The sequence below is a fragment of the Conger conger genome, chromosome 3 (assembly GCF_963514075.1).
Source record: "Conger conger chromosome 3, fConCon1.1, whole genome shotgun sequence".
NCBI classification, from domain to species: domain Eukaryota; kingdom Metazoa; phylum Chordata; class Actinopteri; order Anguilliformes; family Congridae; genus Conger; species Conger conger.
In genome coordinates, this window is record NC_083762.1 from 78670616 (window position 1) to 78683961 (window position 13346).

Sequence of the window (13346 nt, forward strand, 5' to 3'; positions counted from 1 at the left end):
CTGTGTGCCCAGATTTCACGAGGTGCAGAGATACGACCGGCAGCTGTGTACTGTAGCTGGATTTTGTGTTGGGAAATGTTCAACGGGTCTCAAAGCCCCATGCTTGTTTAATGCTGTATCAACAGAACGTCTAGAGGGAACGAAATTACCTTGCACTCAGACTCAAGTCATTAGCTCCGACAGTGTGTCACTACTCAAGGTTAAAGAAAACTTGCTGTGGAACGATGAATTGTGTTCCTATTAGGTCCATGTTTCCAAAGAGAGAAATTACATCAACAAAATATTTCGGGCCAAGCTGTGTGCCAGCCCTTAAAGCTGGTTGCATTACACTTGTAGCAATAATAAAGTGTTTTTTTTTTTGCTTGGCAGGCACTCAAGTCTTGCTATAAACTCCCTGGGACTCGACGATGCAATCTATATAAAGTAACTTGCTGAATATCGGTGTCCTTTGCTGGAGTTGAACCTGCAATCCCCCGCGCTATTGCCGTTTTGGAAGATCAGCACTGAGACACCTGATTTTACTCATCAAGGTCTTGATTTAAGAAAATAATTGGCTAATTAGTTGAATCAGGTGCCAGAGTGCCGGGGCTAAAACTAAAGCCCGCTCCTCTCGCGGGCCCCGTTGGGTTAGGGCTGCACCCCCCTGCGTCAGTGGAGCAGCAGAAGTGGGGCCCGAAAAATAAAACTGCCACCTGGAGACGCGTAGATTTAAAAAGAAAACAACAAAACTCTTGACTCCCTGTGAGAAAAGCCCTTACCTGAAGAAGTATCATGTCGTCTTCGCAATAGCAGAAGCCGCTGTTAAATGTGCAGCCGATCCCCCCCCGCTTCGTCATTTTACGCCCCGTTCCTCAAATGGAGTGGCCCCAGTTCTCTCTCGGCGAGAGAACAAACTGATTTTTCATTCACTTCATTTCATGGGCTGTAATTAACTCTGTGCTAACGGAAGTCCCACACACGCTCCAGAATGCATTTCACTCCGTGTGTGTGTGCTCCTCCTTCAGACTGAGCAGGTAGAGGAGATAGGGCACGGGTAAGGTTTACATGGTTGGAATCAAATGAATTTGTGCATGGAGCTACAGTGGGGTCCAAAAGCCTGAGATCAGATTGAAAATCTGGGGGGGGGGGGGGGGAGGTTTATGTAATCCTGGAAATAAACAAAGTTTAAAGGATTTTTAAAAAAAGTTAGCTTTGCAAGAACTACTTGAAGACCAAAGAGTAAGGAGTGCTGGACAATCCACAATCACCTGACCTCAACCCCACTGAACATGTATTGAATCATCAGGCTTTGCAGAAATTTGTGGAGTCCGTGCCAGCTTGAGAGCATGTTGCCATTAAAGCAAAAGGTGGACATGCCAAATCTAACTATTTAAATGTTAAAGGCTTCAGAATCATTGACCTGCCACTACTGTATTAGACATTGATTTTGTGCTTATTAATACAATCTGTACAATGGAACAAAGTGTTCAGATAAATAAATAAAAATGACAGGGAACCAGAAGGTTGGTGGTTCAAGCCCCGGTGTAGCCGTTATAAGATCAACACAGTTGTCCCTTGACCAAGGCCATTTAACCCTGCTTTGTCCTCCAGGGAGGACTGTCCCCTGCTTAGTCAAATCAACTCTAAGTCGCTTTGGATAAAAGCATCAGCTAAATAAATTATTATTATTATTATCATTACACACTCAACCGCAACCAACAAACACATTTTAGTTCACACGTCATGGTTCTTCAGGCTGCACTGAAATTTGCAAATTGAAATAATTTTATTTCTTTCTGATAGCAGACATAAAATATAGCATAGAAGTCTAATGTAACAGGCAATTGCACAAATTATTACCAAAATAACACAGTCGGTATTGGCTTTTCTTTAAAAGAGAAGAACTGAGGACACACAGAGAATAATACAATTACACTGCTATACAGTTCCATATACAAAAGTGGTTATAAATACATAACAACTAGAAAAATACACTTGTCCTTTGACTTTCTGCATACATATTGACAGTTTCATAGAAAATTTTTAACAGAGAAACAGCGCAGACGGAATTAGCACCCTTTAAAAAGCCTGCGATAACTTGATTTTTTGGCATGTTTCCAAAGGCCTGAATACACACAGAGTTAATTTAATTCGTACTGAGTGGCAGTTTCTACAGAACAATAAAACATTTATCTTAAAATATCTACAGACTTTCCCACAAAGGAAAATGTTTTAAAGCATGAAAACGCAATGCAAGATGAGGAATAAGTTCAGTAAACAAAACCAAGCGTTTATAAAACAATGATTTAAATTATTGCCTCGTAGAAATGTGTAGGACGCATACTGAAAACGTTTTTGACTCAATGACAGCACTGCCTTCACTCAAATCACTCAAATACATTTAAGAAAAAGTGTTGTTAAATGGTGAAAATGTTTGAACTGTGTACACTGCCATCAGCAGCAAGAGTCAAGTGAGGAAATATGGGACTGACACTTCAAATTCAATCACAGTTTATAAATAGTCTCGTAGTTAACTGCACAGCAGGGACTGTTCTATAACTTCATTCAAATGTTAACTTAATTGCTCCTTCCTATGTGTAGAATGTAAAATCACAGAATTATGAATTATTCATAATTACTTTTATTATTTGCATACAGCCAGTATTTTCCCTGAGCTATTATCATTGACCCTGTTATTTAATGAATGATGTAAAAATATAAATACTCATTAAATGGATGCATATGTGCCCTTCGGGATTCTACTATATGTCTTGCATGATATAAGTGTAATAAATGACTCAGCAACTAGCGCATTTACGTATGAAGTTATGTTATATGCAAGTATCCACCCTTTTACAGTCACCAATACAGAAAATGAGTTATAATTTAATTCCTCACATTACACTGATTGCCCCAAATCTCTACCCAAATCCATCCTTTTCCATCTAGGCATCATTCTGTGTGGATTACGGTCCAGTCAGATATGGAGATGGAATAGTGCAAAAAAAAAAAAACATGATGATGAGAGCTAAGAAATTCAAAATGCGTTCAAATACAAATCAAACCTTGTAAAATTGTATTATACTTAAATGTGAAATAATAACATATTGCTGTAGATGATTCTATCTGTCAGTGGGACAGATCTGCCAAACAGCACACACATGTTCACCACTGTATCAGTTTTCCAGAATTAGTCAACATTCCCAACAGAAATCCAACTGGCAGAAGTAACTGCCGGTAAACTGAAATAATGGAGATTTCAGACCTCATAAACGGGTCAAATGGCACACACTGAAAGGATTATTGCTTTCATATTTGCTGTTGCGGTTGCTACAAATATAATTTAATTCTTTAAAAAATCCTAGGAAACCCAGTATTGTACAGCATTTCTTTTTTTTTCTTCTTTTTTTTCTTTTTTTACATTTATTTTACAGTGCAATGCCAAGAAAAGCACAGAACACATCTGAAGCTGAAAGTGAGTTCAAATGCCTCTTCTCTCCGGGTCCCCCGGGAACTCCGTGAGGGGGACTTTCCTGTCCGATTCGCTTTCTCCGTCCGTCTTTTCCCACCAGTTTTTAGAGTAAGTGCTTTGCCGGCCCGGGACAAGCCAGAACGGGCCCGGGTCGGCGCCCCTATGCATCATGGGAGCCCTGGCTGGCGCAGGACGAGAAGCTGTCGTAGAGTGAGTCGCTGAGCGAAGCCGGATTGTCGGTCCCGGCCTTGTCCGAGCAGCCGGACGAGGGCTCGTCGTTCCGGCGTTCCGGGCCCCTTCCGGCCGCCCTGTCCGCGGCATTCCCGCGCTCCGGCTCCGGGAACGGGTCGCTGTTCAGCTGATTGAGAGATTCCAGGGACACGCCCGGGAAGACGGACCGCCGGCCCTCGTCTGCCGAGTCATCCGACTCGCTCTTCCTCTGCTGCGGGAGGATGAGACAGCCACACCGTCAGGCACAGAACCCATGAGACAGCCACACCGTCAGGTACAGAACCCATGAGACAGCCACACCGTCAGGCACAGAACCCATGAGACAGACACGGTCAGGCACAGAACCCATGAGACAGACACCGTCAGGCACAGAACCCATGAGACAGCCACACCGTCAGGCACAGAACCCATGAGACAGTCACACCGTCAGGCACAGAACCCATGAGACAGACACCATCAGGCACAGAACCCATGAGACAGTCACACCGTCAGGCACAGAACCCATGAGACAGACACCATCAGGTACAGAACCCATGAGACAGACACCGTCAGGCACAGAACCCATGAGACAGCCACCATCAGGTACAGAACCCATGAGACAGACACCGTCAGGCACAGAACCCATGAGACAGTCACCGTCAGGCACAGAACCCATGAGACAGACACCATCAGGCACAGAACCCATGAGACAGTCACACCGTCAGGTACAGAACCCATGAGACAGCCACACCGTCAGGCACAGAACCCATGAGACAGTCACACCGTCAGGCACAGAACCCATGAGACAGACACCATCAGGCACAGAACCCATGAGACAGTCACACCGTCAGGCACAGAACCCATGAGACAGTCACCATCAGGCACAGAACCCATGAGACAGACACTGTCAGGTACAGAACCCATGAGACAGACACCGTCAGGCACAGAACCCATGAGACAGACACACCATCAGGCACAGAACCCATGAGACAGTCACACCGTCAGGTACAGAACCCATGAGACAGCCACACCATCAGGTACAGAACCCATGAGACAGACACCGTCAGGCACAGAACCCATGAGACAGTCACCGTCAGGCACAGAACCCATGAGACAGACACCATCAGGCACAGAACCCATGAGACAGTCACCATCAGGCACAGAACCCATGAGACAGACACTGTCAGGTACAGAACCCATGAGACAGACACCGTCAGGCACAGAACCCATGAGACAGACACACCATCAGGCACAGAACCCATGAGACAGTCACCGTCAGACACAGAACCCATGAGACAGACACCGTCAGGCACAGAACCCATGAGACAGACACACCATCAGGCACAGAACCCATGAGACAGTCACCGTCAGACACAGAACCCATGAGACAGACACCGTCAGGCACAGAACCCATGAGACAGACACCGTCAGGCACAGAACCCATGAGACGGTGTGACTGGCACAGAACCCATACTGCTTTCACCAGCTACTGAAAACAAACACATCTGCGCTAAATTGTTTCATTTTTCATTCGTATGTTGACAATGGGCCGGGGCCTCTCCACACAGAGTATGTTCTGTATGTTCTCCCCGTGTCTGGCGACCTGTCCAGGGTGTATTCCTGCCTTTCGCCCAATGTATGCTGGGATAGGCTCCAGCCCCCAGCGACCCTGTTCAGGATAAGCGGGTTAAGATAATGAATGAATGAATTAATGAATGAATGAATGAATGGATGAATGAATGAATGAATGAATGAATGAATGAATGAATGAATGAATGAATGAATGAATATTGACAATGTTTTTTCTGGCAGGCTGGAGGAGCACTGTGACGCACGCATACAGGAAAATAGAAACAAACGATCTCCCTTTCATCGAGGAGATGTGATGATTTCAAACTGCTGCAACTCTGGGGAATGTGTCTATACACACAGTACAATTATACGGTAAACGGTTGGAATTTATGTAGCGCCTTTATCCAAAGCGCTGTACAATTGATGCTTCTCATTCACCCATTCATACACACACTCACACACCAAGGTGACTGGCTGCCATGCAAGGCGCCGACCAGCTCGTCAGGAGCATTTGTCTTGCTCAGGGACAGTTCGACACACCCAGGGTGGGATCAAACCGGCAACTCTCCGACTGCCAGACGACTGCTCTTATTGCCTCAGCTAATATTACAATCAATTATAGTAATAGTTATAATGTTTAAACTAATTTATATATGTTAATGCAAACTAGTAGAAACTTGAAGCTCTGAGACTAAAAAGAAGAAGAGTCTACGAGTAAAGTTTCGAGTGAATAACATTCAATCTACCAAAACCATTAAATGGGGTCAAATACAGTACTCTTCATGGCAGCCTACATGAAAACAGAACAAACACTTCAACGGAATAATTTCCTGCTTCGACCAGATGCAGCAGTGCTCAGCAATACGGATGATAAAAGCAAAACATCCTGATGGCAAAAGCACTGAAATATCCTCAGTGTCCTCACTGTTCACCAAAATAAACTTGAAAAAAAAAACCGTACAAAAAACATCATTATCATTTTACAGTCCACTAGCCATTCAGAATGTTTTTAGGGATTAGTCTCGTGGTGTTGACCTGCAACAATGTGGGCAGAAAGTTGTCTTTCATAAAACAAAACTTCAGCTTACTTATTCAATTCGTTAGCTGAAATGGCGACAACTCAAAAGCGCAGGCCATCGCAAAGATAGGCTGATACCACAACTGATACTTTTTTTTTTAATTCAAAGGAAACAATTCCTTGCGATTACGGTGTTGTAACAGAATCGCAGCCTTTTGGGAACGTACAGGATATCTAATGAGGTCTCATGTCTAGAGGTCAGATGGACGTTGTTCTCAGTCCCTCATCAGACAGAGAAGAGGCTGATTAAAAACACCTCCAAGTATTAATCTGACACAAATAACGAGCTTATCCACACCCAGAAACCATCATAAATCCAGCAATAAGACAGATATTACACAACCTGTAAAATGCGCTTCGATAAGTTCCGGAAAAGAATGGAAACACTCTCAAATATCAAAATATCAATTTAAAAAAAAAAGGAAAAAAAGGGAAAAAAAAGGAAAAAAAAGAATTGCATTTTTAAACCATGATTCTTTCTGAAATTCCACTTAAAATCACTAATACAGGGAAAATCCACCCATCATCTCTATGGGATATGTTGAATAGTAAATACCATCCCTATAAAAACATGGGTGCCCACATACAGTCAGACATAGGGAACATACTCTACATTATCCAGGAAAAAAACACAAATGTTTGCCTTCTTCATATATGCTACGTTGTGTAGATATTTCAAGAATATTTACCACACGACCGCAGCTAATGCATAACGTCAATAACGTCCGGTCAGGTCATTGCTTGACACAATGTTGTAGTACTGTGGTCAATAGTCAATGAAGTAACATTGTGCAAACGTTCTGCAAACGTTGTGGAAACCTTGCACGCTCAAAAGCAGCCTCAGAACATTTCGCGGTAGAAAGCATTACGCACAATATAGCCGGAAAATCACCGTGCTTCACAGTGATAAAAAAAATAAAGGTCATAAAAGTTGTTACGTTCTTATCAACCGTAACCATGCTGCAATGTTGTACGCTATTATAATGTACGCTGGCGAGAATCTGCGAACAATTACAGCACTACCGACTCCAAATTCCCGTGGAATTACACTGGAGAACCCCGCAGTCCTCCCAGCTCAGAGTTTATCGGTGTGATTGGCAGACCTGTGGCACTTTCTCACAGCTCGAGTGCGTACACACGCAGACCACAGCATTCCCTGCGTGCATTGTTCTGAACCTCACATACATCATTACTGACAACCATCTGCGGCTAATTCCACGTGGGTCTTCACGGTCCACTGGCCGTCCTACGTCTCGGCATAAGTGATGGTGCATATTTCACAGTGCACCGAACGGAGCTCCTCACTCACTGTAATTAAAAACCCAACGGCACAGAGCTGGGAGTGTTCCCCGTTTCCCTGCCAAAATTCTCAAACTCAAACTGTTAATCATCCCTTAATTCTATTGGCCACACGAATCCGTCCTTTTTAAACTCCGCAAAATGGCTCCACCTGTCATCTAGGTACAGGCTCGACACAAACTCCTACAGTACTTCTTCATCATCACCCCTTTCTTATAATAATAATAATAATAATAATAATAATAACAATGAGCATGTAGAATGACAAGCCATCATCATTCTACATACATACATATATACATACAAACATACATACATATTACTGTAGCAGCAGAACTGGAAGAAGAATGAACTTGTACTTGCGACTTAAGGATCAATGCTCACAGCTTTCCATATGCTCAGCTCCTCCTGTAGTTAGACTACGGCACTTACATTCTGTAAACGGTGGTGATGCAAACAAGCCAGTGAGAAATGCCAGCGCTGGTGCTTTGAAGAACTCACTCGGCGCAGTTTAGAGATCAAAACAATGCAAAAACCCAGTGACAGCAGTGTGGCAGTCAATTCACTCTCTGAAGCCATGATTGCATCTCTCCAGATAAACAGATACAACTTCTGTGCTGTCTATAATCACAACAACAAAGGAACAACTGCAGTAACTTTTCATTTTTCAACACAATACCTAATCATTCAGTATATTCGTGGGCACGTATGCTTTTTCAGAACAATGATCCCATTCACTATGCCGGCACAGAATTCTGGGAGAACATGGGTTTGTATATTGGCAGCTGTACACGACTACAATGTGATCATTTCAACACTTGAACGTCAATGTTCGTTTGTTGTACACAGCCATGGTATAAACACTCAAATAGATACACCACTTTAATATGTGTGTTCTTTTGATATACAATATATCCACATGTCGGCAGTCAAAGTATATACGCACGCATATGAGGAATTTTCACAGACCAGTCTGCGTGAGTGAGAACTGGAACACACCTGTGAAATTGTATCTGTATTTATACGTATCTAATATGCAAATGTTGATTGAAAAAATGTGTTCAAAATCTGGGGCCCATTGAATTCCCTTGAGCGGATTCACAGACGAATCACAAAATGTCCAAACTTACATTTCAAATTCCATCTCCCCAACCTGCCGGCCTCGCATCATCTTCAGAGTGACGGGTATAGCCACAAACTCATAATCATTCATAATATTCAAAATCAAGCTTCACTACCGCGCAATTAACAGGGAGAAGGGGCGGTAGGCTCAGCCGGAGCACGACAGACTATCCCCGCCGAAAAGCTGGAACGCAGACCGCTTTGATTCTGATTGTGATCAGTGATTACTGTTTTGGGCCCCGGGCAGACTGGGGAACAGCAATCATGATCCTACCATTTTCCAAACAGAGCGAGGATCTATCCGGTCTGGGCGCGAGGGGCCTTATCTGTGATTGTCCGTGATTACACTTGTCTGGCGGGCAGGATAGCTTCTCTCGCGATTCGTTCCTCTTTGATCGTGCGGGACACCGTTTTCTCCGCATGAAAAAAAACCTGGGCTACAGCAGCCTGCCTGCTGACAACATCTAGCACAGACTCTATAGGAAGCACAGACTCTATAGGAAGCACAGACTCTATAGGAAGCGCAAACTCTATAGGAAGCACAGACTCTATAGGAAGCACAGACTCTATAGGAAGCGCAAACTCTATAGGAAGCGTAAACTCTATAGGAAGCACAGACTCTATAGGAAGCACAGACTCTATAGGAAGCACAAACTCTACAGGAAGTGTCCATACTGGGGCTGCTGGTCTGCGAGCTGGGCTTTTGTCCCAACCAATCACCTTCATTTATTTTCTCTGACCGCTCTAGATGATGTTGGTTCACTCCCGTACTTGAGCCCAGTAGAATCTTTAGGACACACTTGCAGTCTGTGGCTGGGGGCGACATGGCTCAGGCAGTAAGAGCAGTCGTCTGGCGACATGGCTCAGGCAGTAAGAGCAGTCGTCTGGCAGTCGGGAGGGTTGCCGGTTTGATCCCCCGCCCGGGCTGTGTCGAAGTGTCCCTGAGCAAGACACCCAACCCCCAAATGCTCCTGACGAGCTGGTCGGCGCCTTGCATGGCAGCCAATCGCCGTCGGTGTGTGAGTGTGTGTATGAATGGGTGAATGAGAAGCATCAATTGTACAGCGCTTTGGATAAAGGCGCTATATAAATTCCGACCATTTACCATTTAGCCGGTGCATATACAAATGTCTGATCAAGATATCATTTCAAGCTGGTCATAGCTGGATTTTACAGCAGGGTGAAATTCCCATGAACTGTTTAACAGAAACTGCAGACAGAACTCAACTATATGTGAGCTGCAGAAACGGCACGGTTATTAATTTAAGGTTCCATGAATCACTCATTTAGTCTGTTGCAAGGGATTGCTCATTACTTCATGTTAGCCATGAATTTACGTCACAGATTTAGATTGTAGGTTTGGCTGCGGAACAAAACAACTCTGGGAAATTTCTCATTTGTGACCTCGCAATGCAGAAAGGATGGGACAAATCACCACATGAGAGCATAAAATGGCATGAACAACAACTCTATAACAGTGACAGTGCTGGTGTGAAATGAGCTGCAGATTACCTTGTGAAAAGGCCTGGCATAAAACAAAATGGCATGTCTGGAAAACAACCCAATTCTCAAATGCCAGTTATCTTACATCTTTTATTCATGGTATGACAATCACTTCCCTCGGATATGACTCTGCAAAGCACTCTGGGACAACTCCGCCGTGAAAGATGCGATTCTTAACGCGAACCGACTGTTTGGTTCTTTGTATTTTATGCAAGTGTATGCAAACATGCTAAAAACAGTACGGACGGGTTCTGCTCAGTCTGGACTGCGAGCACTTTGCACTTAACCGTAAGTGATGAAATGTGAGCTAAAAGCAATTTTGTAGCGTTTCATAATGTGAAAAATAAAGAAACTAAGACAAATGTTTTTTTATAAACCGCATTTAGAGTCAATCTGGCGATAAAACCTGGAGGTGTGATTCCGGGATACTCTCCCTCTCTTGCCCCATCAAAGAATTAGCAGGCTCCCATGAAGTCGGATGGGGTGGGGCGCCGGGGGGTGGGTTGTTTTCGGGGAGGGGAGGAAGGAAGAGAGGGAGGGGTTGCCAGAGCTGTCAAGCGACGCCTGGATGATGAATTAGGGCCAGCGTAGGCAATGAGGACTGCTGATGGGAGTTGCCAGAGTTTATATCATCCTCCAGAGTGTTTGCAAAAGGTTATTAACGCCACTTAGGCTGCAGTGCCGCGCTATCCCAAACCTACTCTCCCCAACCTGCACTGTCACTGATAAAGACTCGCCGCCTCTCCGCTCCTCTCAGCTCACAGCAAAACCCTGCAATCGCAGGCCTGCTTCGCTGGAGACAACGCTGCCAAGCTCCACTAATAAAAGGGCGGTGGAATGCATAGCGCTTTCTCCTTAAAGAACCCATTCAAAGTAGGCGAATATTATATTGAATTATTATCGTTTCTCTTGAATCTTTTATCATTTTGATAATGTTAGCGGTTTCGTATTGGTAACCGCCTATTGGCCACATATTAACCGTCATATTCACCGAACTTTATTGAATAGTAGAATGGATATATTTTTATTCATATGGATTGCAGGTGTGAATTATGATATTCCAAACTAGGGACTGGACCAAACTATTTTGAACAGAGGGACATTCTTTAATTCATAGAGGATCACTTGAAAGCACTTGTCTTCCCAATGGATAAGTGTCTAAAATCATGGCAGTTCTGGTTTGAATGGTGTCAGGGGAACAGTGAATTTATACAGGTGTCAGATGTGGAATTAGCGCAAATCTAATGGAAGTTTAGCGCAATGATTAAGGACAACGTCAGTAATTTAGATGTGCCAGGTTTAATTCCCCTGTGGGACACTGCGGTTTGAGCCCTTGACCACGGTAATTAATCTGTCTCGCTTCAGTAAGTATCCGAATGTGATATTTTGGAAAAACAAAAACAAATAAGGCACATTCCTCTACATAAGAGTCTGCTGACAAGTTTGTAGGGCTAGTGGGGATTTGCATAAGCAGGACGAATGTTTATCTGATGTATTTGTGTACTTCCTTACCGGTGGAAAGTCCGCAAAAAGTCCATCTTAACAAATATTTTTAGTCCTGTAATACTGTAGGATTTAAGATGATATTTTTCAAGTAGGAAATATTGCTACAGCTTGCTTTAATTCACTGTTTGCTTGACAAGTGAAATGTTCTTATTCCATTGGCAATTCTTGAAATTAGTCAAAACTGTCTTGATATCATTGCCAATATTTTTGCCTTATTAAGCAAAAATAAAGTCAAAAGTATACGCTAAAGTTCGTGCATTCCAATGGTTGTTACTCCTCACTACGTCTTAGGTCTTTTTTCTGAAATTTGATATCAGTTGTGAGGCTTTGGATCTTACTTATGTTGTGCGTTGACAGGCAAGGCCTAGACTCAGATAGCTGGCAATTTTCATAAGTGTAAAAAAAAAAAAACTGTTTTTTTTATCTGCAATAACAATCATTTTGAGGACGGCGACCTTGACGTGGTTGACGCTGCATGTAATACATTTTTATCTACATTTTCCCCCTAGTGTTTACGAGATAAATTGAATAAATTATTTATACTAGAACGCCGAGCCAGTACACTCAACTCGCGTTTTACATTTGTTAAATATTTACATGGCTCAGACCACATCCTTCCAAACAGCGCTTGGTTATAAGACCGCGCTACTCTCCAGTGTGTCCGCCTGCACGGTTTCATGTGGACGCGAGTCTGGCTAATTAACCGGGATGTGCTACAGAGCTGTCGGGATGTCTGAAGCGCTGGGGTAAAACACTGCCCATTCCGCCTCCATAACCTCCGTCTTTAAGGCTCTCTCGTTGGGTTAGCATAGCCGAATGTGGGGCTCTCTGTTGCAGGCTGGCTGCCTGCTTTCTCCCCCTGCTGCCCTGCGGTCCTGGGGGAGACGGTATCAAAAGGCGAGGCCGTTTGCTTCCCGCACCATCTCCCCCTGCACATCCTCATTAGAGCCCTGCGAACCCGGCCCTTTCCCCCGCCAGTGTCAGTTTCCCACTGTTCCACATCAAACCTGAAACCCACATCCCACAAAGACGCCGCTGCTTCACTGCTTAATTACCCTCAGAGGCGCGGTGTAAGCCGCGGCTTAAATCGCGGAGTTATCGCTCTAACGAGTGAGGGTTTTTACTCGCTATATAAACACTCAAGATTCCAGGTAATGTTGCTTGAATAGATCAGCGTTGCGCTCTACGTTCCCACCACCGCGACGGAGTCGTGCTGCTTTTAAGGACGATATTCATTATGCGCTGCGTTTTTATTGAGACATAAATACATTTGTTTCAGCGCTGTTTTTGTCAGCTCGATGCAAAATGACTGCTGGTAGATCCGTATCTGCGTTATTGTTGTTCCCGTTGCCACCGTGATGTGCATAGTGTATCATATCACAATGGCCTAGCAACTCACACGTTACTAATACACTGAATATAAAACAGTGATCAATAAAAAAAAATATTCTATCCAGTACACAGCATTTGCTGACCGAGATGGCGGATTGTGATAGACAAAACACAAAACTGTTTCACTGATGACCGCATTATCCACTCGGCCTGCCCATTTGGCAGTGCCTTAGTGCTATGAGGATCCTGTTTATCCCAGAGCTCAAAGGCTCT

At 44.0% G+C, this 13346-nt stretch overlaps 1 protein-coding gene across 1 annotated transcript in view; it reads right to left on the reverse strand.

Annotated features, from left to right (window-relative positions):
* Window positions 1-1741: 1741 nt before the first annotated feature.
* LOC133123651 (nck-associated protein 5-like) overlaps window positions 1742-13346 on the reverse strand; it is a 122548-nt gene continuing 110943 nt past the window's right edge. Inside the window, exon 17 of the mRNA XM_061234129.1 lies at window positions 1742-3893. Within this exon, the coding sequence (XP_061090113.1) occupies window positions 3612-3893 (282 nt within the window). The 3' untranslated portion in view covers window positions 1742-3611. The remainder of the gene's footprint in view (window positions 3894-13346) is intronic.